Here is a 27,828-nt window from a genome sequence, read left to right as displayed (position 1 = left end):
ACAACTCCCAGCATGTCCCAACCAGCTATGCTGGCTGGGACATGCTGGGAGTTGTTGCACTTTCTTCTGTCTAAACATGCATAGGATTGCACCCTTAGTGATTTACTTATTTAAAGGCACAATCCTATGCATGATTAGATAGACAAAAGGTCTACAACTCCACGCTGGCTAGGACATGCTGGGAGTTGTAGGACTTTCTTCTGTCTAAACATGCATAGGACTGCACCCTGATTTTTGTTTTGTTTTTTATCCTGCCCTTCAGTGTGAGAGCTCTCAGAGAGGCTAACACATTCAAAGCTTCTCTTCCACCCCTTCTATCCTCTCAACAACCCTGTAAGGTAGGTTAGGTTGAGAGACAGTGAGTGAATACACACACATGGTTCAGAGATCTGAATCTTATTCTCTTCTCCCCAGTCACTGAGGAAAGTCCTAGCCATCAGTGCAGTTGGAGAGGTTGACTTAAAACAAATAATATCCAGTCCATAGCAACTGACAACTTCCTGGGGGATGCTGGGATGAGTCATTATGGGGAGGGCAAAGCTCAAAGAGGGCAGGTCATAGTACCAGCCACTTGGCTTCATTTCTTCCATAGCTCCTCTGCCTGTTAACTGGTGCCTCCCGCTGAGAGCACTCAGGAGTCCTACAAGCAGAAGATGCCAAGTTGGCATGGGATACAAGAGCTGGCTGTCCTCTCTCTTCTGATTGGTAAGCCAGCACCTGTGTGTTACTTTGAAGATTTAGCTAGCTGTTGCTGCTACTTTTTGCTTGCTTGCTTTCTTACTCTAAAGTATGCACAAGGGACCAGATCTGGATTTAACTCTTTGCCCCCTGCCCACCATAGTCCTGATCCAGATCTGGTGCCCTGCTGCACTTGTAATTTTCATTGCTAAAAAGTGAACCATTCAAACAAATAGATCAAAACAAACAGCAGGTGTGGAGGGTCCAGTCCAGATCAGGACCACAGCATGGACAAAGAGTTAAAGTTCCCCCTAACCTCCACACTACAGCCCCTACTTTAGAGTAACTTCTTACTTTAGAGCAAGAAAGGAAGACATTGTTGCTAGCTTCACCTTCAAAGGAACATGGAGCTTGGGTCTGTTTCTCAAAACGTGTGTGGAGGTGGCTGAGTAGAACCCAGGGATCCAGGTTCATGCTTCCCTCTCTGCTTTCACTTATGAGCCTCTCCAAATTCAAATCTGAATTGTGAAAATCTGAAAATGCTAGGATTTGCAAAAGAAGATGCTGTATAGCCTTAACAATATGCACATGTAAAACAGAGGTTTTCTGGAATGACAGAAACACAGATTTGATAAGTACTGGGGGTAGCAGAAAGGGATTGTATGTTATCAGATTATTCGCTCATTTCACTTGCTGTCTGCCATTCTAGGAATACCCTTTTGTAGTATTAAGTTTTTATCATGTCCATCTCCCAAGGAACTCGGGATAGCAAATATGATGATCCCCCCTCCCCATCCTGTTTCATCCTCACAACAACCCTGTGAAGTAGTTAAGGCAACCAGCCAATGATGGCTAAGTGGGGATTTGAATCTGGATCTCTCTTCTGCCAGTCTGGCATTCAGAGTCTAAACATTATACCACACTAGCTCCCAATTACACATATAAAGCTAAGGGTAAAATCTGACAAAAGTCCTTCTTAGAGTAGATCCATTGAAATGAATGGGACTTAAGTTAGTCATGACTAACTTAAGTCTCATTTATTTCATTGGGTCTGCTCTAAGTAGGACTTGTGTTGGATTTCACCCTAAGATTCTCTTGTCCCATCGACTGCCTTCCACAATTACAGGGGTGGGGGGTTGGTATACTGGACAGGTGGCTGTGGATTCAGGCTAGTGTGAATATTATGGCTAAGAATAAAATATTATAAGATTGGTCTATAGGTGTGGGTATTGGGGGGGGGGAGTCAGTTATCTTCTGTGAAGGCCTTGGGACAGCCTGAAAATATATTTCTCTTCCTGCTTTGGAAATCCTCTTTCTTAGTAATTTGAGAGGCATAGGGCAATTGGATAGTCAAGCAGGGAATACAAAGGTGTGTCCCCAGCAACTGATTTGTGCCTGATCTGTTCCAGTAAACACAGTAAGTGGGTGGTTTTTCCCTGTTACATACTACTAAATTTAGCTACTGTAGAAGCAGCCTCTTGACTTGCTGTTTCATCTGTTCCTTTAGAAAGAACATTGGATCAAATGTTTTGATGCACGCACAGTCCAAATCAAACTGGGATTCAGGGGTCTGAGGTCTGCTCTGAAGTTTGATTTATCTCTCCCTGAGTTAGATGGGGGCCCTGTTGGTCTCATGGTGAAAGTATGGGCTAAGGGGCCCAGTGCAAAAAGAGGACAGGGCTCCAGCACCTTTGACAGCTGTGTGGAGGAGGAGAGAATTCCAGCAAGTATAGCTTGTCAAGCCCTCTTGTTAGGCACTTGCAAAAGCTCCTGCAAGCACTGGATGAGTTTGCAGCCTCCCCTTGTTATCTCTGATCTGTGACAGGAGATAACCAAGGGATTCCTCTCCCTGCCTCCTCCCAAAGCCCCAGGGAGCCTCCAGGACAGAAGGTGGGGCTTGGAGAAGGAGGCCAAGCCTCCACAGGCTGGATGGGTCTCCTCCACAGGCTGGTTTAAACAAAGATTACAGAAGTCCTTAAATCAAGACTAGTTTAACAAAGGGCTTCTCCCCTGGGGCTTTTTTCCCCCTCCCTCTCCTGCAATTGAGATTGGTAAGTCACGGAAATGTGTGGGTCCTTTGCATGATGTCGTCAACCTCCAGCACGTCTCCTGTGCCTTTCGATCATTTCTGCAGCTTTATTTGAAACGGAGATGATGAAGCAATAAAAAAGAAGTGGTATGTATTTGTCCCTGTAAAGAGAAAGTGGCACTGCAACAACAGTGCCATCCAGTGGCTGTATAATGAAACATATAAAACTTGCAGATAAAGCCAATCTTCTGGAAAACCACCACCAGCACTACCACCACCAGGAAGAGTGTGTGAAGGAGACCATCTTAATCTCGCAAAGAGTCAGGAAGCAGAAGCCCTGGTAAAGCTGAGGGATAAAAAACCTGATGTGGAGAAGCCCAGAGACTACAGAAGGACAAAAGACTCTGGGCCCTATGAAGACAAATACAATAAAAGAGGGGAGAAGACTTTTGGGTACAGTTGAGATTGGTTTTGGACAACCATTCAAAAGATTGAGATGGCATGTTGCTAAAACTATCAAGGGTCCTGAAAAGGCTAGCCCGGGATGGGCAAAATCTTCTCAAGGTGGTGCTGAGCTGAAAGTTGTGGCACTTAAGATTGGGAGAATTCCCATCAGCAGCTATGTCACACCTGGAGGGAAGTCAATCTGCGCTTGTCGTGCATGCATATCTATGTTCATGATCACTGTGCCCAATCTGATTATGGGAGATTTAATCCAGTGCAACTTGATTAAATTGTGTTGCTAAATCTGGACCTGGGTACATGATACACTGCTGATGCGCCTCATGGCAAACTCATTTGCCAAATTGCCCTGCGATGTCTCCAAGCCTTGCTCCATTCTAGGCTGAATTTGTTAAACGTGAACACACCATATTCTGCCAAGTACTGAGGTGGGCTGTCTGTGCAAGCTCTGCGCCAAACAGCTGGCCAACAAACCTGATCTTGTGCAAGCTTACTCAGCAGTAAGCCCTGGTGTGGGAGTTCTTACACTTGGACAAGTTCAACTTACGGCTTGTTCTAAGGATGAGGTGTGGAGAGAGATGAGTAAGGGAGTATTTGCCATTTCCTCTGGAGCTTTTTTAGACACACACACACTTTTCCCTACCCACACAATTTTCAGCATGCAGGGGTGCAGAACCAGAAAGGGGAGGAAATTGCCCCTGCCTCTGCGGGCCAGGTTATGTCAGTGCATGTGGCCAAGGCCACTGACATCATCACTCTGCACCTGCCCATTTTGCCTTTCTCCTTGCTGAGAGGCACGGTCCCTCAGTACAGAGAAAGTGACTCACTCCCAGTGCTACCTGAGCCCCTGGCTTTGAGTGGCACATACTGTGTGAAGCCAGTCGGTTGATCCTGGAAGAGCAACAACTCCTCCCAGCATTTTCTGAGTTCCTGGCTTCATGCAAGGTGCATCCTCCTCATTGGGGGCGGGGCGGGGATGTTACATAAAGCCATTCAGGGGGCACTGGGAAGAGCAGTCACTCTTCCCAGTACCAGCCAAGTCCACCTCCCTCGGCCTCAGCATCCCTGCTGTTATCTCTGATCCAAGATCGGAGATAACAGGGTCCAGGGAATTCCTCTGGATGACCCAAGGAATACTCTTTGGGCCAGATGTGGAACCTCCTTGGGCCAGAGGTTCCACATACCTGAGCTAGATGCACCAATGATCTGATTCCATATAATTTTATTTATTTGTTTGTTTGTTTGTTTCTTTCATTTCTATACTGCCTAATAGCCGAAGCTCTCTGGGCGGTTCACAAAAATTTATAATTAGATAGTGGAGTATGTTGATACATTCTGCTTTAAATCCAGCCACCTTCTCGCTACAACCAGTTTTGTTGCATGCGATGAAATGGCTTCTGGCATTTCTCTCTTTGTCTTTGCAGGTATTCATGAGGCCCAGCCACCACCAGGTGAATGACCCCTTCTGGCATGGGTTTTTAGCTGTGGGGATCCCCATTCCAAAATGCTTACCTGTCTATCTTGCTCTCCCTCACAGCTTGTGGCCGATTGATCCCCTCTTCCCGAATTGTGGGTGGAGCTGAGGCTGCGGTGGGTGCTTGGCCATGGCAGGCCAGTGTGCAGATTTTAGACTCACCTCACTGTGGGGGGACGCTCATCGCCTCACGCTGGGTACTCACAGCTGCACACTGCTTTAGCAGGTGAGAAGATAATAGCCACTAGACTTCATTCCCTTCCTAGGGAACCGAGGAGTCTTGGTTCCCTGTCTTCTGAAACTAACCTATGAGCTTGTGCTCCCTTTGCAGAGAATCTCAGCTTCCTGGCAGCCAGCTTCTTCCATTCTGTCTCTGAGAACAAAGTAGGGATGTATGAGCATTTCATTCCTGTTTGCAAATCATGCAAACATGTCCCATTTGCAACTCCGAACATGAACGCAGGCAGGAACTTTTCATTTGTGCTTGGCTTGTGCAAGTGCGCAATTCCATGCATGCACAAGTGCTCACTTTTGCACATGCACAGATGTGCACATTCCCCCATAATTCACATTTTCATAATTTAGCCTATGTGGCAGGGGAATACACTTAAAATAAAAAAGCACATTTTTTTCAATTGGGAAAAATGTACATTTTCCCCAATTGAAAATGCACATTTTTTACGGCTGAAAAAAAAAAATGACACAAGATGACAACCAAGCTTCAAGGAGGAATCTCAGTGAGCACAAACACCACATGATTGCCCGCTGCTAAAACCAAGGTACTGTGGATGCCAGCTGTCATCTACCATCCATACCAATCATTAGGTCCCATGCTCCTCTCTAAGGAATAAAGACTTCTGATCCTCAGCCCTTCCCTACTGTCTATTAGGTCTCAGACTGCCCCCACTATCCATTAATTCTCATTCCTTTTCCAGGAAATTCTAGCACTTTCTTTTTAAGCTTTTCTACTAAGGCATAAGACCCACTCTGCTTCCATGCCTCTCCAAACCATAAGCCAGACCTAATATGGCTCCCCCCCCACTAAGGGTTTGTGGATTCTTACCCACTGAACCTATGTGGTGAACTTCCACACAGCTCTGAATTCATCCTTGTGTTCCCCTCTTATGCTTCATTAGTCAATATCTCTGTCCACAGTCTCTCAGATCCCTCCCTGTTTGTCATCTTATTGGGAGCCCACAATTTATTATATCCTGGACCTGAAGCAGTGTTTGTTCCCGTGAAGCAAATCATCATCCACTCCCACTACTCGGGGTACAGGAACGGCAGTGATATTGCACTTGTGGAACTGGAGGCCCCCGTCAACTTCACCCACCGCATCTTGCCTGCCTGCATCCCGGGACCTTCTATCGCCTTCCCTCCCCGGTTGGGGTGCTGGGTCGCAGGCTGGGGGAACATCCAGCAAGGAGGTGAGAGTGCCAGGGATGATTCCAAGTCTCAGGGGATCTTGGGCAAAGTGCCCTCTGCTGCTGTCTGCCTTACCTGCAGTGGAGACAGGTGGCTCTGATTTTGGTGGAGCTGTGCATCCATTCCCGGTTTCAATCAGAACCAGCCAGAACTCTAAAGGAGCTATCCAAGGTGCTGAACCTATTTCAGTTATAGAGCTATGCAAGGAGCTGAATCTATTTCAGGTATAGGGACGCACAGCCCTGCCTCAATCAGAGCCATCAGCCTCCACTGCTTACCTGGTAGCAGTGGCAGACGGCAGCTGAGCCAGGGTGCTGGGGGCCACCATTTTAATTTCCCACAGTGTCTTGAAGTATATTATTTCAAGGGCATTATGGGAAATTAAAATGACAGGTAGACCCAAACACCTGGTGCTGCTTGGAGCACTGGGCCGGGGGGGGGGGCAGGATGTAAAGGAGGCTCCAGGAACATGCACCAGTGGTGGGTCCTGAGAGGGTGCTGAAGCCCCAGCAACTGCCCAAGAATACCAGCTACTGGCACCAGCTCTTTATAGAGTGAACCAGAGTGTTATGTATTAGAGATCGGCAACCCAGTGCCCTCCAGATGTTTTGGACTACTGCTCCCATAATTCTTGACCACTGGCCATGCTGGCTGTGGCTGATGAGGGTTGTAGTCCAGTATCTGGAAGGCACCAGATTGCCTACCCCGATCTATCTGTTTGCAGGGATTCAGCTATATATGCTCCAACTGACCCTACTTATCAGGATCAGCCCTTGTTTTCTGCTACCGGTTCCAGGAGAATTACTGCCCTGGTTTTATCCTGAGTTTTACCTTTGGGGGTGATCTTGGGGGTGCTTTGTATTTAATGCTGTGGTGCATTGGCTTTCTATCCACTGTGTTAGCAAAGTGACCAATCAAAAGGGAACTCTTATTATCAGCACTGTGCTTCAGAAGCCAACACACAACAGACAACTGTTGTCTGTTTACAACTGCAGAGTAAACAAATGTGAGCAGCTAAAGTTGCCAGTGTTTCAGCCATCCCTAACTGCTGGGCCTTTAGCGGAGGGTTGATGGTGTGCAAAAATTAGCCGCTGATAAATGTCCCTATGCTATGAAGATGGGAGCTTTGCCTGCCAATGGCAAAGTACAGCCACAAGGCCTGGTTGAAAAGATGGCAACCCCTAACTACAGCAGGCAAGGATGTGAGCACCAGTAGATCATCCTGATATAAGTTCCTTCAGATTCATTCATTCATGGTCTATATAGACCCAATTTATTTGAGCCTGGCCTTTGAACAGAAGGACTGTGTCTGTTTACAAAGCAGTGAAGCCACCTCGGCCACTCTCAAAGGGCACATACACATGCACTGTAAGACTCTGCTCTTTCCATGGCATGTTTTCTCAGAGGGAGAAAGAACCACCCCAGATTGATGGTGCCCTAATAATCGAGTTATTTGCAAATGCACACACTCGCAATGTTCAGGTGAAGACAAGACTCTTTAAGGATGCCTTTTGAAGAAGCTGGACCAACCATCTGGTTTAACTGCTGATTTGGGCTGCAGTTCACACACGCTTGCCTTCCTGGGTGTACATCCCATTGAAGTCAACGGGGCTTACTTCTGCATAGACATGTGTTGGGTTGTGTAATCAATTTCTGTAGTATCTTTATTTGTTGGCTTTGATATTGTCTTGGTAATTTGACACTCACTTGTTGTTAGCCTCTTCAAATTCCCCTGGCAGAAGAGGAGCAGGATGGATATTTTAAAAATGAAACAGAAAAAAATAACCACAAAATCACCACCACCAAATGAAGTTGGAAAATAGTGGGGTGTTTCCACCAGCAATTGACTCTGAGCTGCCTGTGTGTTGAGGTCGCTAGGGATACATAACGTTGTGGCCATCCAGCAGTCACCCTGGAGCTTATCAGGGAAAAACCGGATTTCCTGAGACTGCTTAAAGTCTGACTCTTTTCCTTAAGTCAGGTTCTCCCTGGTATAGTTATTGTATACCCCAACCTCCATATTTAGCTTGGGTATGCTAGCCCTGCCCAGGGGTGTGCCTTTCACCATGACCACAGTGAAGGGGTGTTTCCTTCCATTGTGCTGAATAAGGCTTGCCCTGTGAATGCCCACAGAAATTACAGAGAACCCCCTCAACTGATATGGCACAGGGAGATCTCGAGGCTCCAATTCTCCTTAGTTTCCGACCGTCTTTGTGTTTACTGCTCTCTTTCCCACAACAAACCCATTAGTGTCTCCTCAGAAGTAACTCCCACTGTGCTGAATGAGATTTGCCTTTGAATGCCCACATCAGAACTTACAGAGATCCCCCTCAATTGAAATGGCACATGTTAAAACCCAATTTCTTATGTACAATTAAGCACTATCTCCAGGCTCTAATTAATTGCCTTAGAAAGTAAGTACTTCACAGCTTCATTATAGACATCCTGCGGGTTACAATTGGGGCTGGTTTCTGTCTTCACATTTACTGCTCTCTTTCCCACAACAAAGCCATTACTGTCTCCTCAGAGGTAACTCCCATTGTGGTCAATGAGGTCTTGTGGGTTAAAATTAGGGATGGACGAAAGTCACTTATCTGATCCCGAAGCTTGCTTCGCGGTGGAGGGGAGGCGCTCCGTCCCTCCCCCCGAAATTCTGGGCGGGGGGTAGGCACCCCATCCCTCCCCGCCGAAATTCTGGCCGGGGGGGAGCGCTCCGTCTCTCCGGCCGCGAAACCTCTTCTCCTGCCGGGACGCAAATGGCGGCGGCCGTAGCCGCTGCCATTTGTGTCCCTGGCCTGCAGTCAGCCGTGATAGGCTACGTAAATGTTTACATATAAGCGTTGCCCTTATTTTCCCCGTAGTCTACGTAAATATTTACGTAGACTACCCGTGCCAAAATAAGGAACGCAAATGGCGGCGCCCATGGGCACCGCCATTTGCGTATGCGCTTCCCCCCCCCAAAGTCAGCCGTGATAGGCTACATAAACAGTTACTTGGCCTATCATGGTGTTTTTTGAAAACATAGCCGTGATAGGCTACGCAAATCTTTACGTAGCCTATCACGTTTGTTGTTTGTTTGTTTTTTTTACTTGGAAATGGCAGCAGCAGCAGCCGGTCTGAAGACCGACCGCTGCCGCCATGCCGCCAAAATGCCGCCGAAACGCCGCCGGGAGCCGCCGCCGCCAGGGACATTCGCACAAGGTAAGTCCCATCCCGGGGGGTGGCGGACCATTTCTCCACCAATTTCCTGGAGAAATTCTCTGACATCCCTAGTGGGGGTTGGTTTCCATCTTTGTGTCCCCCCTTTCCCAGCACAAGCATATGTGTGTCTACTTGGAAGTAACTCCCATTGTGCTCAATGATGCTTGCTTCTGAAATGCAGGTGCATCTGGAATTTCAGGGGAAAGGAGATGGAGGGTGGAGGGGAAAAGCCCTTCTTATTGGTTGAGCAGGCCCTGCCAGTCAGATGACATTCACTCCAACCCCCAACCCCACCAGGAAGTATGTTCTGTGAAGTGATTTTTACTGGTCCAGAGAATCTGCTTGTGGAACCCTGCTGTCAGGGTGGACACTGAGCCCATAGAATCTCAGAGTAGTTCTGATTCTGAGGAAGAGCAGTCGCTCCTGGGAGAGGAGCGCGCTCCTTTTTCCCAGGGCCAACAGCTGATGGAGATTCCTCCCACCAGCATTCCTAGCTTAGATAGCAGTCCTGGGAGTGACAGAGCGCGGGAAGCAGACTTGATGGACGCGCGATGCCGACGCAGAGAGCGGCACCAAATGGAGGGCGCAGAAAGGAGGCGTAGTGCCCGGTTGGCGCGCAAACAACGGCTGCACCCAGAGGATCCAAGGGAAAAGGGGAGGGACTCTCCCTAGTCCTTAAGTTCAGGGGTCTGCCAGTAATTCCCTTTCAAACGGGGACCAACTGTTCCAACTTAGGGCATAGATATTCTGCTGCTCATATCTAGTTGCTAACGGTAGAGCTGTTAAGTTGTAAAAGAGGAATAAAGCTTTGAAAAGAATCCCTTTGTCTGTGTCTGGACTTGGCTACTGGATTAGATTGAGAGAGGCCTCCAAGGAGCCCTTGACACCTGCTCACAGCAAAGCCAATTCCTTTTAAAAATTCCAGTACTCCTCCATTAGCTTCTCCTTCCATTATCATGGAAACACAGCCCTGATTAAAATCCTTCTGAATACTGAGCAGTCAGGCTCCACCACTTTCAGAGGCCTGACCATCCCCGCTATCCGACCGCCCCAGTCAGTCCTGTTGGGGCAGAGTGAGATTTTAAAACTCTCTTCCCCACCCTCCTGCCAACCCCTGGGTAGGAAATCTATACCCCCCCCCCGGTGTGGCTGGACTACAATTCCCCTAATCCTTGCCCACTGGCCATGCTGATTGGAGATTTTGAGAAATGAAGTCCAATGACTTCTGGAAGGTCACAAGTTCCTTACCCCTGTCAGCTCACAGGGCTGACATTTATGGTGGCCATATGCCAAAGAGGATAGGGCTTCTGCACTTTTAATATAAAAGAGGGGATTTCAGCAGGTGCACAGCTATTAAAGGTTCAGAAACCATTTTGTACCGGCCACCCTATTAAGGGCATTTTTAAAAAATTGGGTGGATACATGATTGCGTATTTGGAGGGAGGGAGAGAGTGAGCAAAGGAAGAAAGCAGGTTTCAAGAATGAAACTTAGGACAAAACAACAGGCTGGCCAGATGCAAAAGAGGACAAGGCTCCTACACTTTTAATAGCTTGCCATGCAAACTACAACTGCTGAAATTCCCTCTTCCACCCAACTATGAAAATGTACAGGAGCACTCTCCTCTTTGGCATCTGGCCACCTTACAAAGCAAGCCCTGTATCTCTCATATCCCATATCATGTATCCCTCTTCCTTGTAGTTCCACTCCCGGAACCAGAGCTCTTACAGGACGTGTTGCTTCCACTTCTGGATACTGATACCTGTGAAGCCCTTTACAGCAACTTGAAAGAGGAAACCCCTGTGAAGACCAGGGTAATCAAAGATGATATGATATGTGCAGGATACTTGGAAGGGAAGAAAGATGCTTGCCAGGTACATTTTTATCCTCCAGTGGGTTCATGATCCTCTACCCCTCATTTTATATCCACAACAATTATGTGAGGTGGGTTAGGCTGAAAATGAGTGACTGCCCCAGAGGGGTGAACATCCTACAAGAGGGGTGAGCAACCTGTTTTGGCCTACAACTCCCATGACCCTCACCACTGCCAATGTTGCTTAGGGCTGATGGGAGTTGTAGGCCAAAACACTGGCGTACCAACCCTGCTCTACCGAATATAAAAGGATGGAACCAGAGAAGTCGCTATTTAATATTATGGCTGTTAAATCCATCAACAAGACTTCAGATTCAGGTTCTGTAAAAACATCCATGAAGACTCTGGAAAGTAACATCTGGAAATATTCATAATCCAACAAGTTGAATGAAACATTCTGAGAAATTTCACCAGATGTTGACCTTGCGTGTTACTTCATTTCACTTCCAGTGTGTGTGCTTTCCTTTGATGTGAGGTTGGTAGTGAGGACTGCAAAGTTAGGCTGTTGTTATGTAGTGTCGCTCTTCTACATCATGTGGACTTAAAAAGAACAAGGCAAAAGGAATGAGGAAATAAAAATAAAGACCAATCTTATGTGTGCCCAATGCGTTTTAATATGCTTTATTTGCAAGGCTACTTCCTCTTCCACATTAATGTGTCACCAATCCCCCCCCCACACACACCCCCCACACCCTTTACATTTACCTTACATCATCCCCATCTCCTTAGTTGGCATGTCTCTTTCTCTTCTATAGGGAGTGGCGGGGAGATGGTGACCCCAGTCGGACTTTTGCTTAACAACAGATTGGGCCGGGCCAGGCCTGTTCAGCAGGTTTGGTCAACTTTAATGAGCTACCCCTTTCAGTGTCACAACCGCAGGGCTGGAAGGGACCTCCAGGCAGGGTTGACATCATAGGTTAGGCATGGTTGGGCACCTGCTGAGGACCCTCAGCCCAGCAGGGGGCCCACTGACATGAGCACATTGGATTTGTGAACTGCCCAGGGAGCTTCGGCTATTGGGCAGTATAGAAATAAATAAATAAATAAATACATCTGCTCCTTCTCCTCACCACTGCAATCTGCTTATTCACCCACCCCTTCTGTGGCCTGGACAGCGGTGGTTGTGAATAGGAAGAAGGTGCAGGAGATGCTATTGCCTGCTTTCTCAAGGGCTCTCTGCCTGGCAAGCAAGCAGATGGTAGCAACAGTGACGAGGAGTAGCAGCTAGAGATGGTGGAGAATTCCACTGCGGACCCAAATGAGGCTGGATTCTTTTCAATCCGGCCTCCGGAATCTGCAGCGGAACGGATCATTTACTTCCACCTCCCAAGGATTCCCTCCGGAACAGCACACCAGCTGCAGACCGTTTGCGATATGGTAATGGCGGCCACCATTACCGTATCAGAAGTGGTACGGAGCTGGTGTGTGGCTCTGCAGAATCTTCATGGAGCGGAGCTGCTCTGGAGGATTCCGGGGGGAGGAATGGATCACTTCCCTGCCCAGCGGACAATGCCACGGAATGGATGGTAAGCAATCTGTCCATCCCAAGTAGGAGCAGCAGTAGCTGGCAACAGTGTTGGTGAGAAGGTAGACTCCTCCTGGAAGGGGGGGGCATTGAGGCTGTCTTGCCCAAGGGCCCTCCTAAGCTTGGAGCCAGCCCTTCCTCCAAAAGAGCATCCAAGTCCAGTCCTACAGATGGGCATGTCTCCTTTCCTTGGCTCTCCCCTCTTATTTATTTATTTAATTTATTGATCGCCCATCTGGCTGGTCACCCAGTCACTCCGGGCAATGTACAAGCATATAATAAAAGAGTATTTTTTCCTCTGACCACCTATCGTTTGGTGGTTTCCTGGCTTTTGCGTGGTTCTCTCCCCCCCCCCCAGTTTTAAAAGATTGAAAAGCCTCTCCTATGGCTTAGTGATGGGCAGTAAGAGCTTTAAGCTAAAACATGGTGACATTTTTAGCCACACCCCTTTTGCTTTTGGTCCCACCCCTTTGCCTCTTCCCACCACTAGAATGTAGCCCTTGAGAGCTTCTCTAAAACCGAATTTGGCCCTTGGGCTGAAAGAGGTTCAAAACAGTACAATAATCAAGCCACCAAAGTAAGAACAGGGCTCATGGCACCTTTGCCGTATCACTTCCATTACATGGAAGGAAAATCACTTCCATTACATGGTTGAAAGCAGCCATACTAAACAGCTCTTTCTGTACAAGATGGAATAGTTCTTGGTGGTGGCAATGGAGCTGGGGTGGCAGTGGGGTTTCTTCCCATATGCCTGGAGACTAAACCTTTCCTCCTTTCCTTTTACAGGGGGACTCTGGAGGACCACTGCTTTGCCCATGGGATGGGGCTTGGCTTGCGGCTGGTGTGGTGAGCTGGGGGGATGTTTGTGGTGCCCCCAAGCGCCCTGGCGTCTACACTCGGGTCACTGCCCACAGCCATTGGATCTTGAGACACGCTCCAGAAGTGGCAGCTAATTTCATCCATGGTGCCCCCAGCAGAACTTGTTCCTGGTGCCTAAGTGCTAATATTGCTATGCTGGTTTCATTAGTCATCAGCAGTGTGCTCTGTGCTGTACATTGGTAGCATATGTTAGGACATGATGTACGGGCATGTCTAGATTGCTCTGACTGGAACTGCTGGGCTTGATCTCTGATAAAGCTGCATGGGACTTCATTCTTGGTTCTAGCCCCCAGGTTAAGTTAGTCCCTTGTGTTGAAATCACATAGGGATGTCCATTGCTGGGAAATCTGGCCATTTTCGGGCTCGCCCAACTCAGCTTGTATTTCTGAGGCGAGCATGGGTTTTCCCTGAACTCCGGGGACCTGTGTGCATGTGTGTGTGTGTGTGAGAGAGAGAGAGAGAGAGAACCATAATTTGTGCAAATAGAGATTTGTGCAAATTGTGGCTGCAATTTATATAATTTTTCACAAATTACGCTCTTAATTTGTGCCATTTGCACAGATTACAGCCAGAATTTGTGTGATTGATGCAAATTGTGGTTGAAATTTGCACAAATTAAAAAGCACTGAAAATCCGCTAGCTGGCCTGATTTGCTGCAGGCCAAGTCAGGCCAGCTAGCAGAAGTTGAACTGAAATCTGGGAGGCTGAGCTGATGAAGCTTGCCGAGCTCCATCCCGCAACCGGATTCCTCCAATATCCTGAGAATCACATGAGGGGATATTTTGGAGGCAATGTAAGATTTTTATTTTTGCTTGGCTATGCTTTTAATGGATAAAAGTAACATGAGCACAGGTATGCATGTCCTATGAGAGATACTATATCCTGGGGTATGTCTCATGCTTGCAGTGATATACCACAACTGAATTGGTGATCTGCATACATCATTTAAATCATGGAAGTGTAAATAGATTTATGTTGCCAAATTCATCCTGCTTCCACTTGTCACAGGGTGAGGAGAAAAGGTACATAGTGCACTGAATGACCATCCCTGGCCCCTGGGAGTTATACTGAGTTCTGATATCTCATAGCTTTCCCCAGGCGTTGCATATACAAGTCTACCTTCACAGCCATAAGAACTGGAAACTACAGCTGGAAACTGGAAACTACCCTCCCCCCTCATTCACTTTGAAGGCAGAATCAGATCTTCTGAATCAGCCCTGATTTGCTTCAGACAGATTTGGACCCAATCCGATTTGCTTCACATCCAAATTGAGATTTGAATATCCAAATTATTCTGATTTTACGTTTTCCCATTGACTTGTATTGGAAAACAGAAGTGACCATAAAATTTTCTGTATTTATGATAAATATATGAAATTTGGAGATGTGGCAGCCCCAATGGAGTTGACTGAACCTGCCAAACGTCAGGCAGGTTGGCCCAGTAGTTTTTGTGCTAGCCATGCATAACATTTCCTTTTCTAAGAAACCAGAACAAATGGTTAAAAAATTACAAAAACAAAAGCAATCTCTCTCCATCTCTCTCTCTGCCCCCTCTCTCTCCCTCCCTCTCTCTCTCCATCTCTCCATCTCTCTCTCTCTCTCTCTCTCTCACACACACACACACACACACACAATCAAAAGAAAAGCAGATACAGAAAGAAAGAAATACTACCTACAAGTTAAGGGGTGAGATGAAGGGAAATAGCATTAAAGCCTAACGGAAGAGAAAGGGGGTTGTTGTTTTTGTATTATTTTTATATAGATATAAGAATATAGAGAGCTGAAAAATGGAAAGGGAAGGAAGAGTAATTGAGAAGGGTGGGGATCCAAAGAACAAACAGTACAAAGCAAGGAAACAAACTGCTGGGTTAAAAGTTCAGCCCTATTAGAACCTAGAGACATCACTTTCCAAGGCTCAGTTCCCCCCTCCCAACACCTCCTCTCCTCCTCCCTTCTCTAGCAAGTTGTTGCATTTGCTCAGACAGGCTGTCTGGGCTTCAGAATTGTCAAGCCAAAGCACTTTGGATATCTCCAACCTGCTTTGAACCGCTCTGGAACCGCTTCAGATTCGGAACAAAGTGGTACACAGCCCTACTAGAAACATAGTGATTTTTTTTTTTTAATGGTACATTCTGGAAAACATAAAAAAAGATGCTGCATTCTGTAGCCAGTACCAAATAACATGTTCTTCCTCTGCTTGCCCATAATTATGAATTATACAAACTTCTAGGTATGGTGTTTTATCCAGCATGGTGCTGTGTTACAGAAAAGGATAAGAGTTCTTCTACAGCAAGGATGGGGAACATGTAACCCTCAAGATGGTGCTGGACCACAACTCCCATTATCCCTTGCTGTTGGCTATGCTGACTAGAGCTGAGTTGCAGTCCAGCAACATCTGGAGAGCCAGAAGTTCCCCACCCCTGTCCTATAGTCCTGTTGGCAGCTTTACTTAAAAACAAAAACAAACCCTAACATTACATGCTTTCAAAGTTTTTGCACCAATGAGTCTGATTGTTCTTGCTTCTAAATTGTTGCTAGGAATAACAGAACGACTCAGGGAGATGGAGTCACCCAGTGAAACTGATTAGCTGTAGATTCAGGATAGACAAGAGCAAATAATTCTTCACCCAGTGCATTAATTAAACTATGGAATGTGCTGCATTTCATTGTGTTGGGTACTTGTGCAGTAGTGCATGCATCAGCAAAAACACTACATGGAACAAATCTCGATAAGATCTTGCATCTGATCACACTGAACTTGCTTTTGTTTTGTTTTTTTTCAGTGTGTTTATCAAAGTACAAATACACATTGGTAACAGAGAGGGGCAGGCTGGAGAAGATGCAAATTAACTGGTGGATCTAAAAGCTGTTGCAAACTGCTTATGCTAAAGTTCCAGAATTAATTTTAGAAACTTGCCAAGTTACATGGAAATTTAGAAGGAGTGGAATCCAGGGCATCACCAGACCACCCAACAATAATGGAACAGGGTGGGGGAACTCCTCTTATCCCTGCTAATGACTGTAAGAATGGAAGAAGAGTCATAGAATCATAGAATAGTAGCATTGAAAGGGGCCTATAAGACCATCGAGTCCAATCCCCTGCTCAATGCAGGAATCCAGGTCAGAGCATCCCTGACAGATGGCTGGCCAGCCTCATCTTGAATGCCTCCAGTGTGGGAGAGCCCACTACCTCCCTAGGTAATCGGTTCCATTGCCATATTGCTCCAACAGTCAGAAATGTTCAGCCGGAATCTGGCTTCCTGTAACTTGAGCCCATTATTCCATATCCTGCACTCTGGGATGATCGAGAAGAGATCCTGGCCTTCCACTCTGTGACAACCTTTCAAGGACTTGAAGAGTGCTATCATATCTCCCCTCAGTCTTCTCTTCTCAAGGCTCAGTTCTTTCAGTCTCTCCTCATAGGGCTTCGCTTCCAGTCCCCTGATCATCATTGTTCCCCTCCTCTGAACCCTCTCCAGCTAGGGATGGCAGAAAATTCCACCACAGATTCCAGTGAGGCAGGATTCTTTAGAATCCGCCCCCCCCCCGCGGAATTCAGAATCCATGGCAGAATAGCCTCCTTCTCCCCGCCCCGTCCCCGCGGAATCCCCCGGGATGGAACTTACCTGGGGTGGATGCGGCAGATGCGGTGGTAGCTGGTCTCCTGGCCGGCTGTGGCAGGGCTGCTGCGGCCGCCATTGCTGTCCTTGCAGCTGTGACAGGCTACGTAAGAATTTACGTAGCCTATCACGGCTAACCCCCCCCCCAAAAAAAAATGGCGTATGCAAATGGCAGTGGCTATGGCGGCCGCCATTTGCATTCCCTATTTTTCGCCGTTCTAGCCTACGTAAATATTTACGTAGGCAAATACAGTGAAAAAAAGGGAACCACAAATAGCACCCACTATGCTATTTGTGGTTCCCTTTTTTTTTGCCGTAATTGCCTACACAAATATTTATGTAGGCTAGAATGGCAAAAAATAGGGAATGCAAATGGTGGCTGCTGTAGCCACCGCCATTTGCATACGCCTTTTTCTGGGGGGGGGGGGTTAGCCGTGATAGGCTACGTAAATTCTTACGTAGCCTATCAAGGCAGCCTGGAAGGACGCAAATGGCGGCTGCTATGGCAGCCGCTATTTGTATCCGCAGCAGCCCGTCTGCAGCCGGAAGTCCGGCTGCGGACGGCCCTGGCTGGCTGCTCTGCGGAGACACCGCGGAGCAGAGCCGGCCGGGCAGGATTCTGGGGGGGGGGGCCGGATCGCCTCCCCCTCATTGAGGATTCCGGGAGGAGGGATGGAGCGCCTCCCCCCCCAGTGGATGCCCCAACCTTAACAGGTAAGGGATTCGTACATCCCTATCTCCAGCTTGTCTGCATCCTTCTTCAAGTGCGGTGCCCAGAACTGGACACAGTACTCCAGATGAGGCCTAACCAGTGCTGAGTAGAGGGGAACTAGGACTTCATGTGATTTGGAAGCTACACTTCCATTAATGAAGCCCCAAATAGCATTTGCCTTTTTTGCAGCCATATCACATTGTTGGCCCATATTCAGCTTCTGATCTACAATAATTCCAAGATCTTTCTCATTTGCAGTATTGTTGAGCCAAATATCCCCCATCTTGTAACTGTGCATTTGGGTTCTTTTTCCTAAGTGCAGAACTTGGTATTTATCCCAATTAAATTGCATTCTGTTGTTTTCTGCCCAGCACTCCAGTACCTCCTTTTTGACCTTCTTGAAGATAGGGACAACATTAGCCCTCCTCCAGTTATCTGGCACTTCACCTGTCCTCCATGATTTCTCAAAGATAATAGACCATGGTTCCGAGAGTTCATCTGCCAGTTCCTTTATTACTCTAGGATGTAGTTCATCTGGCCCTGGAAATCTGAACTCATTCAAAGTAAGTAGGTGTTCCTTGATCATATGCCTTTCAATCTCAAGCTGCAATCCTGCCCCTTCAGCCTGTACTTTGCCTTTGCCAGGGAGGTCATAGACTCTCTTTTGGAAGAAGACTGAGCCAAAGTAGGAATTGAGCACTTCTGCCTTTTCCTTGTCAACTGTTATCATTTTTCCATCCTTATTTAATAGGTGAACCACCATTTCTTTCCTCTGCCTTTTACTATGCACGTAGCTGAAGAAAGCTTTTTTGTTGCTTTTAGCATCCCTCGCTAACCTCAGCTCATTCTCAGCTTTAGCCTTCCTGACACCATCCCTGCAATTCTGTGCAACCTGCCTGTACTCTTCCTTTGTAACTTGCCCTTCCTTCCACTTCCTATATGTATCCTTTTTTATTTTCAGGTCATCTCTAAGCTTGTTCTGTTGTCTTCCACCTTTTTTTTCTTTTTGGAGTTGTTTGTAACTGTGCCTTTAGAATTTCCTTTTTGAAAAACTCCCACCCATCTTGGACGTCTTTTCTCATTAGAGTTGCTTGCCATGGGACCTTACTTATCATTGTGCTGAATTTATTAAAACTGGCTTTCCTAAAATCCAGGGTATGCATTTGGCTACACTCAGCTTTTGCTTCCTTTAGAACCAAGAACTCAAATATAACATCGTCACTTTCCCTCACAGTTTCTGTAATTCTACTTTATCCACTAAGTTATCTCTGTTGGTTAGGATCAAGTCAAGGATAGCCGATTGTCTAGTTCCTTCCTCCACTTTCTGTAGGAGGAAATTATCAGCAACACAAGTCAGGAATTTCCTGGAGGGGCCATGTTTTGCAGAATTTGTCTCCCAACAAATATTGGGGAAATTGAAGTCCCCCATTACTACTACATCATGCTTCCTTGAAACATTGGCTATTTGCTTTTCAAAAGTTTCATCCTCGACTTCTCTTTGATTGGGTAGCCGGTAGTAGACTCTGACCACCATGTTCTTTTTATTCTTTGCTCCATTTATTTGAACCCAGATGCTCTCGATGGGGCTACCAAGCTCATCCTCCTGTATTTCTGGACAGAATTATGTTTTTTTAACATATAGTGCAACTCCACTTCCCTTTCTGTTCCTTCTCTTCTTTTTGAAAAAGTTATATCCTTCAATTGTTGTATTCCACTCATGGGAGTCATCCCATGAAGTTTCAGTTACACCTATCAAGTCATAATTTTAGGGATGTATGAATCCCTTACCTGGTTCCATTCCAGGATGTCCGCGGTGGGGGGGAGGTGCTCTTTCCCTCCCCCTGGAATCCTCCCTGGCCCCCTCAGCTCTGCAGCAAGTCCACAGAGCCGCTGGCTGGGGCCGCCCACAGCCGGACCTCCATCCACTGCCGGGCTGTGGCCGCAAATGGTGGCCGCCATTTGCATCCCTGTGTTAGCCGTGATAGGTTATGCATATATTTACGTAGCCTATCATGGCTAAAGTAGCGAGGGAAATGGTGGCTGCAGACGAGGGCAGCGGACAGCCTACAAGAAGTAGAATCCGTTCTGGGTTTTGTTTTGTTTTTTGCGGGGTGGCAGGGGGGATTGCTCTGTTCTGCCATGGACTCCAGAGGGCCGGATTCTACAGAAATGGGCCTCACTGGAGTCCATGGCAGAATTCTCTAACAACCCTACATAATTTCCCTCCCATATTAAGAGTCCAAGTTTGTTCTGTTTGTTTCCCATCCTCTAGGCATTAATATATAGATATTGAAGACCATGTGCTTTACAGTCTGGCTTTCTTCCTACATGTTTTTGAAGAATATTATTGGGTGCTAATAGAGCTGTCCTCTCCATTGTGGTGCATGACCCTTCATCCACTGCTACCCCCAACTTTGCATCTCCCTCCCCCGTAGGATTCAGTTTAAAGTCCTCCTGATGAGGTTCTTCATGTTGTGGCCAAACACATTCTTCCCAGTCCTTGTGAGGTGCAACCCATCCCTTGCCAACAGTCCATCTTCTAGGAAGTATAGCCCGTGGTTCCTGAATCCAAATTTCTGACACTGGCACCACCTTCATAGCCAGTCATTCACCCTGAGTATTTTTCGTTCCCTTTCTATCTTTCTTCTAAGTACTGGAAGGATGGATGAGGAAACTATCTGGGCCCCAAAGTTCTTGAGTTTCCTTCCCAAAGCTTCAAAGTCTGATGTGATTTATTCATAGCTCTGCTTGGTGGTATCATTAGTTCCCACATGGATGAGAAGAAAGGGATACTTGTCAGTGGGCTTTATGAGTGTAGGCAACCATTCAGTCATGTCTCCATCCTCCTAGGCTGGGAGGCAGCATACCTGGCAAATCCATGGGTCTTCACAACATACTTGGGTTTCAATCCCACACAGCATGGAGTCTCCCACTACTACTACTCTTCTCTTTTTGTGGTTGTAGGCCTTGGTTTCATTGCCTCTGCTTGACTGATCTTCAGCCTCTTGCTCACTCTCATGCAGGCTCCCCTGTAATTCTTCCTCTTCAGGTTATCCTCCAGTCTCATCCTCAAATACCTGGAAATGGTTCCATAGTTTCAATTCTTCCACTGTTGTAGAGTGTCTTCTAGTTCTTCTGTTGCTAACTGTCATCCTTTTCCAAGGAGTATCCTCTACTTCATTTTTCCTCACCACAGCATTTTCCTCTTCCCCCTCAGCTTGCTGTTGCTCTTCTAGCTTCTAGGGATGGCGGAAAATTTCTCCCCGAAACTTTGGGGGGCCAAGCGCCAACGTGTTTGGCCCCCCGAAGAAGTTTCGGGGAGAAATTCTCCGCAACCCCCGCCCCCTGCACCCCCCCCCCGGGATGGGACTTACCTTTCCCGAATGTCCCTCCCGGCGGCGGGTCCCTGCAGCGGTTCGTCGGGTCTTCGCCAGGGGCCCCCCGCTGCCGCCGCTGCCATTCCAATAAAAGTAAAAAAAAAAAACGCCCCCGTGATAGGCTACGTGACGATTAACGTAGCCTATCACGGCTAGATTTGCAAAGATTTGCAAAGTCAGCCATGATAGGCTACGTAAATCGTCATGTAGCCTATCACGGGTGACTTAAAAAAAAAAAGCGCATACGGCTAATGGCGGCCCCCATAGGGAGCCGCCATTCACGTTCCTTATTTGGTCGCTGTAGTCTACGTAAAGACTACGTAGACTATGGCGAAAATAAGGGCAATGCTATTTGCGTTGCCCTTATTTTCGCCGTAGTCTACGTAAAGATTTACGTAGACTACAGCGACCAAATAAAGAACGCGAATGGCAGCTCCCTATGGGGGCCGCCATTTGCGTACGCTTTTTTTTTTTTTAAGTCGCCCGTGATAGGCTACGTGACGATTTACGTAGCCTATCATGGCTGACTTTGCAGATCTAGCCATGATAGGTTACGTTAATCCTCACGTAGCCTATCACGGGGGCATTTTTTTGTTTTTTTTTAAACTTATTTCGTGGCTGGGTGAGGCGAGGCGCCTCCTCCTCGGCCTGAATTTCGGCTGGGCAAGGCAGGAAGCCTCCCCCCCGGCCTGAATTTCGGCCGGGCGAGGCGGGAAGCCTCCCCCCCCCGGCCTGAACTTCGGGGGGAGAGCAGCGAAGCGCCTCCCCCCCACAGCGAAAAGCTGCGAGACCAGGTAAGTGGCTTTTGTGCACTCCTACTAGCTTCTGTTCTTCACTTTGCTGCTATAGTTCCACCATTCTGTCCATGAACTCTTCGTGTTCTCTTATGCCCTGGAGGGTCAATACTTGCCGCTCCAGTCCTCTTACTTTTTCTTCCAACAGTGTGATCAACTTGCACTTGTTGCACATGTAGGGATGTACGAAAGTCACTTACCTTTCGCAGATTATGTTGATGGTGGGGAGGAGGCGCTCCGTCCCTCCCCCCGGAATCCTGGATGGGGGGGAGGCGCTCCGTTCCTCCCCCCGCCACCGGAATCCTGGCCGGCCGGCTGTGCTCCGCAGGGATTCTGCGGAGCCGCCGGCCGGCTCCGCCAGCAGCTGGACATCCGGCCGCTGGCTAGCAGGGATGCAAATGGCGGCGGCCGTAGCCTCCGCCATTTGCGTCCCTGCAGTCAGCCGTGATAGGCTACATAAATGTTTATGTAGCCTATCACGGCTGACTTAAACAACAACAACAACAACGCGCGTACGCAAATGGCGGTGGCCACGGCCACCGCCATTTGCATACGCGCATTGTTGTTGTTGTTGTTTAAGTCAGCCGTGATAGGCTACATAAACATTTATGTAGCCTATCATGTATTTTTAAAAAAAACTTAGCCATGATAGGCTACGTAAATCTTTACGTAGCCTATCACGTCTTTTTTTTTTTTTTAACTGGAAATGGCGGTGGCGGCAGCCGGTCGGAAGACCGGCCGCTGCAGCCACCACCATTGAACAGCCGCCGGAGCCGCCGCTGGAGCCGCTGCCACCAGGAAGATCCGCCCCAGGTAAGTCTCATCCGGGGGGGGCGGGGGGGCAAACCGTTCTGCCACCGATTTCGGGGGGGTGAATGCACTGGCATTCGGCCTCCCCGAGAGCCGTGGCAGAATTCTCTGACATCCCTATGCACATGTAGGCCATGTTGATCTCAGGCAAGAAAACAAACATGGCACAGACCTTGTAGATTCACAACCACTGGAGAGTCTTTTCTTTCCATAGCCTCCATTCCCTTTATATTGCTAGATTTCTCATTGTACTGGAATAGCCTGTGCTTTGTCCTCTATTCACTGGGGGTTAAAAACACAGTCCCACTGGTATGGAAGTGTGTGTCAGAAGAAATATATGTTTTTTTAAAAATGAAAAAAACAAAAACAACACATTAGGGGCCTCCCCCTTGACTTCCCCTGCCATACTCCCCTGACCAACTCCTCTTTGCTCTCCCTGTTCACTCGCTGTGATTGCTCTCTCTCTGGGAGCTTGCTTCCTTGTATAGCCCTTAGACCAGCTGGAGCAGCTTCCTCTGCTCTGCTCACCTAGGAGACAGGAAACAGACTGAGTCCTGCTAGAGAAGGCCAAAGGCCTACTCACTACCCCAGTGTCTGGTTTCCTACACTGGCCAATCAAATGTCAGAAGCAGGGCATGATGGCAATCACCCACTCCAACTCTTGTTCCCTAGCCAATGGCATTTGGAGGAATGCTCCCTCTGAATCTAGAGGCAGCATACAGACATCAAGGATGCTTTCAGATGAGGCTTTTATCATGCAATTGTTCTGCCTCATTCATAGAATGCTATGGCGGGTCCAGATGACAACATCTTCTGTCTTAATTTCCACATTGACATGTTTTAAGGAGGAACCGTTAACCAACCCCATGCATTGCAAACTCTAAAAAAATTACCCCTCCCCCCCCCCCCGGTATGGCAGTTAGGTTTAGTGGGAAAATGGCAACAATCAGGATTTTTTAAAAGCCTAATTTCTGCATGTCAAGCAGGTATTGGGGGGGGGGTTGCAGCTGGGGAGGGAAAGGCTAGCTCTCACCTCCCTGTGTCACCCATTAAAAAAACCCTCCGCCTTGTGTGGCAATTAAGCTTAGAAAAAAGCTCCAATTGGTTCCAGTGGATGAAATCCAACATAAGTCCTACTTAGAATAAACCCATTGAAATGAATAGGACTAAAGCCTCATTAACTTCAATGGGTCTACTCTAAGCAGGATTTATGTTGGATTTTACCCCATATTAGCATTTTTCCCTAAGCTTACTTGAGGGCTGAGGAGGGGATAGTGCCTGGGGAGGAAAGTAGATAGGGAGAGAGAAAAATGTGGAGGGGAGGGGGAAAAGGAATGAAAGAGAATGAAATGGTACAAAGGAGCAAAAAAAGAGAGATTAATACCACCAGCAATATTTGAAAAGATTCTAAAGCTAACACAGTCTAAAGAAGAACTAATTAATGAATTTGTGAAATATTATAAACAATTATATAAATCAGATAAGCCTTCAGAAGAAGAAATAAATCCTTTCTTAAGCAATTTGAATATCCCAAGTTTAACTGAAGACGATAAAAGAATTTTAAATGCTCCAATAACAGAAGATGAAATAAGGGGAACAAACTGAAAGCCTGGAATTAAATAAGACCCCAGACGTGGGCAGATTTACTGCAGAATTCTATAAGCATTATATTGATGTCTTAGCCCAACCATTGTCTAATTTGTTTAATGAATGTTTAAACTCACAACAGATACCCAACTAACAGAAAGATAGTACTAGTACATAAATTAGAGAAAGATCCTACTTTACCAACTTCTTATAGGCCAATCTCCCTTTTGAACCAGGACTATAAAATTTTTACAGCACTATTGGCGTAAAGATTAAATAAGATAATTGGCCAATATGTACATACTGATCAAACTGGATTAATTTATAATAGAAAAATTATAGACAATACTAGAGGACCCCTTTCAATTAATTAATTTTTGTAATGAACATAAATGGAAAGCCATCATGGTGTTTCTTGATGTAGAGAAAGCCTTCAATAGACTGCAGTGGCAATTCTTATTCGCCACTCTTCAAAAATTCAACACAGAAGGACCCTTTCTTGACTGTACAAAAGCATTCTATAAAGAACCTACAGCAATAATAATGATCAATGGTCAACTATCAAATACAATTAGTCTCCAAAGAGGAACTTGGCAAGGTTGCCAATTATCTGCACTTTTATTTGGCATAAGCATAGAGTCTTTAGCACAGAAGGTTAGGGAAAATCAGAATATTAAAGGAATAAAAGTTGGAGATCAGGACTTAAAGATTATTTTATATGCTGATGGTGTTACATTATCACTACAAAACCCTAAAGAATCGCTGGCTCATATATTACAAATAATAGATCAATACAGCCAAGCTTCTGGATACAAATTAAATAAATTAAAGACAGAATTGATGAGAATAAACGTTCAAGAACAGGATAGAGAAAAAGTAGTCCAACAATATAATTTAAAATGGCCAAGTAAACCCATCTGTTACTAGGGTATTTTTATCAACTGATTTATCAAAACTAAAGGAGATAAATAATAGTTTTCACAAGAGGAATGACCAATTTAATCTGTGTCAATTTACAAGAAAATTATTATAAATTGATGCATTGCTGGTATCTAATACCTGGTATCTAATACCTCTCTCTCTCTCTCTCTCTCTCTCTCTCTATATATATATATATATATATATATAGAGAGAGAGAGAGAGAGAGAGAGAGAGGTGTGTGTGTGTGTGTGTGTGTGTAGGATAACTGTGTATGCTGGGAATGCAGGATGCACTCAGCTGGCTATATACATATCTGGTGGGTGTGTCCAAAAATTCAAGATTTTTGGAAAAAAATTGAGAGCAAAGTTAATAGGATAACAAGATATAACTTATCCTTCAACCCTCAAACAATGTTATTAGAGCTTTTTCAATCTGAGGTCCCAAATATTCATCAGCCAATGGCATCTATTTTGTTAACAGCAGCAAAAATGACTATTGCCAAGAAGTGGAGGAAAAAAACCAGAAACCCAATCACACGTAAGGAATGTCTTATTCAAGTTTGGCAAATTGCACAATTATTGAAAATCAGTGAGGTATTTAGACTGAGAGTTGGTAGACAAAATACTCCCAAATACTCTCAGATGTGGAATGGACACCTTTGGCTGAATTTTGGAAAAATAATTATGGCATAGAAATTAATATATATTCTTGTTTTGCTACTTTTAAAATCATTGGCATTGGAAGATATGTAAAACTTGTTCTTGTGTATTATTTAATCTATTAATCTATTTGAGATTTAATATATTCTTAGATATTTATATGTGGAGTTATGAGCTATTTAATCTACTTGATAGTGAAATCATTCTTAGATGTCTATATGTGGTGTTATGCTGGATGTTTTTGTTGGGTAACTAATATAATTGAATATGTATATTGAATGCGTTATATAATGATATGGTGTATACTGTTTTATGTATTAATAAAAGAATTAAAAAGAGAGAGAGAATGGAATGAGGGTGTGTGAATGTATGCATGTGTGTGGATGGATGGATGTGTGTATGTGTGTGTGTGTATTTGAATGGAAGAGAGTAAGAGTGAGTGAGGTGGCCGTGGCCGTGGCTCTGCCCATGTCATGATCCCCAGCTCTTCCAGTGTGAAGGGAGGATTCTGATGAAGACGAAGCACAGACTACTTCCTCAGGGGTAGGACAGTCAGTGCCTGTATCCGAGGCCCTCCCTCCCACCCTGCATCATCCTCAGACTCAGAGGATGAGTCTCCGGAAGAGCCTCCATCTCCCCAGCCTCACAAAAGACTCAGGCGATAGAATCAGATGAGGGTCCTTTAACAGTCCAGCCAGCTTTTCCAGGTGGCTGGAGCTGACCACACTGCACATCTACATAAAGCTTCAGCTGACTTTATCTCCCTTCTGACTCAGCATCCTCCTCTTGTCCTAGTAGAAAGAGCTCCAGCCAGGGGAACCCACCAGGAGCTGTCCAAGGTCTGGTTCTACTCTACATTGACATTGTAGAGTAAAACTGATTTAGTTTTACGTGATTCTGTTTATTTGGATGAGAATTTACCAGCCTCTAGATCTGACTATAACAAGTAGTAACACTTGTAATATATTATTCCTCAGGCACATGCCTTCCTGCTCAGAATGTGTGGTGGTTTCTCTGGAGCTCGGCCTAGGAGATAGATGCAACTTCACTCTGAACTAAGGATGTACGAAAGTTCCAACACGGATGTCGGGGAGGCCGATTGCCAGCGCATTCGGGCCCCTGAAATCGGTGGCGGAATGGCCCGCCACCCCCCCGGGACGGGACTTACCTGGGGTGGATCTTCCTGGTGGTGGTGGCTCTGGCGCGGCGGCGGCGGTGCGGCGGCGGCGGCCGGTCTTCCGACCAGCCGCCGCCATTTCCAGGTTTAAAAAAAAAAAAAAATGTGATAGGCTACGTTAAGATTTACGTAGCCTATCACGGCTAGATTAAAAAAAAACACTGTGATAGGCTATGTAAATCTTTACGTAGCCTACCATGGCTGACTTAAAAAAAAAAAAAGCGCGTACGCAAAGGGCGGTGCCCATGGCCCCCGCCATTTGCATTCCTTATTTTGGCACGTCTTAGTCTACATAAACATTTATGTAGACTAAGAAGGCGAAAATAAGGGGAACGCAAATAGCGTAGTGTCTACGCTATTTGCGTTCCCCTTATTTTCGCTGTCTTAGTCTACATAAATGTTTACGTAGACTAAGATGTGCCAAAATAAGGAACGCAAATGGCGGCGGCCATGGGTGCCGCCATTTGCGTACGCACGTGTTTTTTTTTTTAATCAGCTGTGATAGGCTACGTAAACGTTTACGTAGCCTATCACGGCTGACTGCAGGGACACAAACAGTGGCGGCTACGGCCGCTGCCATTTGCGTCCCTGTTAGCCAGCGGCCGGATGTCCGGCTGCTGGCGGAGC

The 27,828-nt window shown here is 46.4% G+C and overlaps 1 protein-coding gene across 3 annotated transcripts; it reads left to right on the top strand.

Moving 5' to 3' along the window:
• Positions 1–10: 10 nt before the first annotated feature.
• LOC146341884 (serine protease 27-like) lies at positions 11–27,221 on the top strand. Of its 3 annotated transcripts, XM_084805224.1 has the most exons (9): positions 11–705; positions 4,594–4,620; positions 4,707–4,869; positions 5,799–6,070; positions 9,171–9,269; positions 10,969–11,141; positions 13,452–13,511; positions 18,248–18,439; positions 25,846–27,221. In XM_084805224.1, exons 1-9 carry the CDS (start codon positions 654–656, stop codon positions 25,855–25,857), a joined length of 1,050 nt encoding a protein of 349 aa, XP_084661350.1. In that variant the 5' UTR covers positions 11–653; the 3' UTR covers positions 25,858–27,221. The 3 variants fall into 3 exon arrangements, 2 of the variants coding, with proteins under 2 accessions (XP_084661350.1, XP_084661351.1); XR_014783877.1 differs by lacking the exons at positions 9,171–9,269; positions 18,248–18,439; positions 25,846–27,221 and adding an exon at positions 11,896–11,972 and having other exon boundaries at positions 13,452–17,311; XM_084805225.1 differs by lacking the exons at positions 9,171–9,269; positions 18,248–18,439; positions 25,846–27,221 and having other exon boundaries at positions 13,452–17,311.
• Positions 27,222–27,828: the final 607 nt, after the last annotated feature.

Source organism: Heloderma suspectum, chromosome 6 (genome assembly GCF_057233095.1).
Source record: "Heloderma suspectum isolate Gila_16-S chromosome 6, 16-S_ref, whole genome shotgun sequence".
Classification (NCBI taxonomy): Eukaryota; Metazoa; Chordata; class Lepidosauria; order Squamata; family Helodermatidae; genus Heloderma; species Heloderma suspectum.
The sequence above is the reverse complement of the archived record's forward strand: the minus strand, read 5'-3'. Positions and strand labels throughout refer to the sequence as shown.

Coding starts and splice junctions, on each gene's coding strand:
- LOC146341884 (XM_084805224.1), top strand. CDS start 654: ATGCCAAGTTGGCATGGGATACAAGAGCTGGCTGTCCTCTCTCTTCTG. Junction 706..4,593: donor TGTCCTCTCTCTTCTGATTG/GTAAGCCAGCAC, acceptor TTGTCTTTGCAG/GTATTCATGAGGCCCAGCCA. Junction 9,270..10,968: donor GCCAGGGACATTCGCACAAG/GTAAGTCCCATC, acceptor TCTTCCTTGTAG/TTCCACTCCCGGAACCAGAG.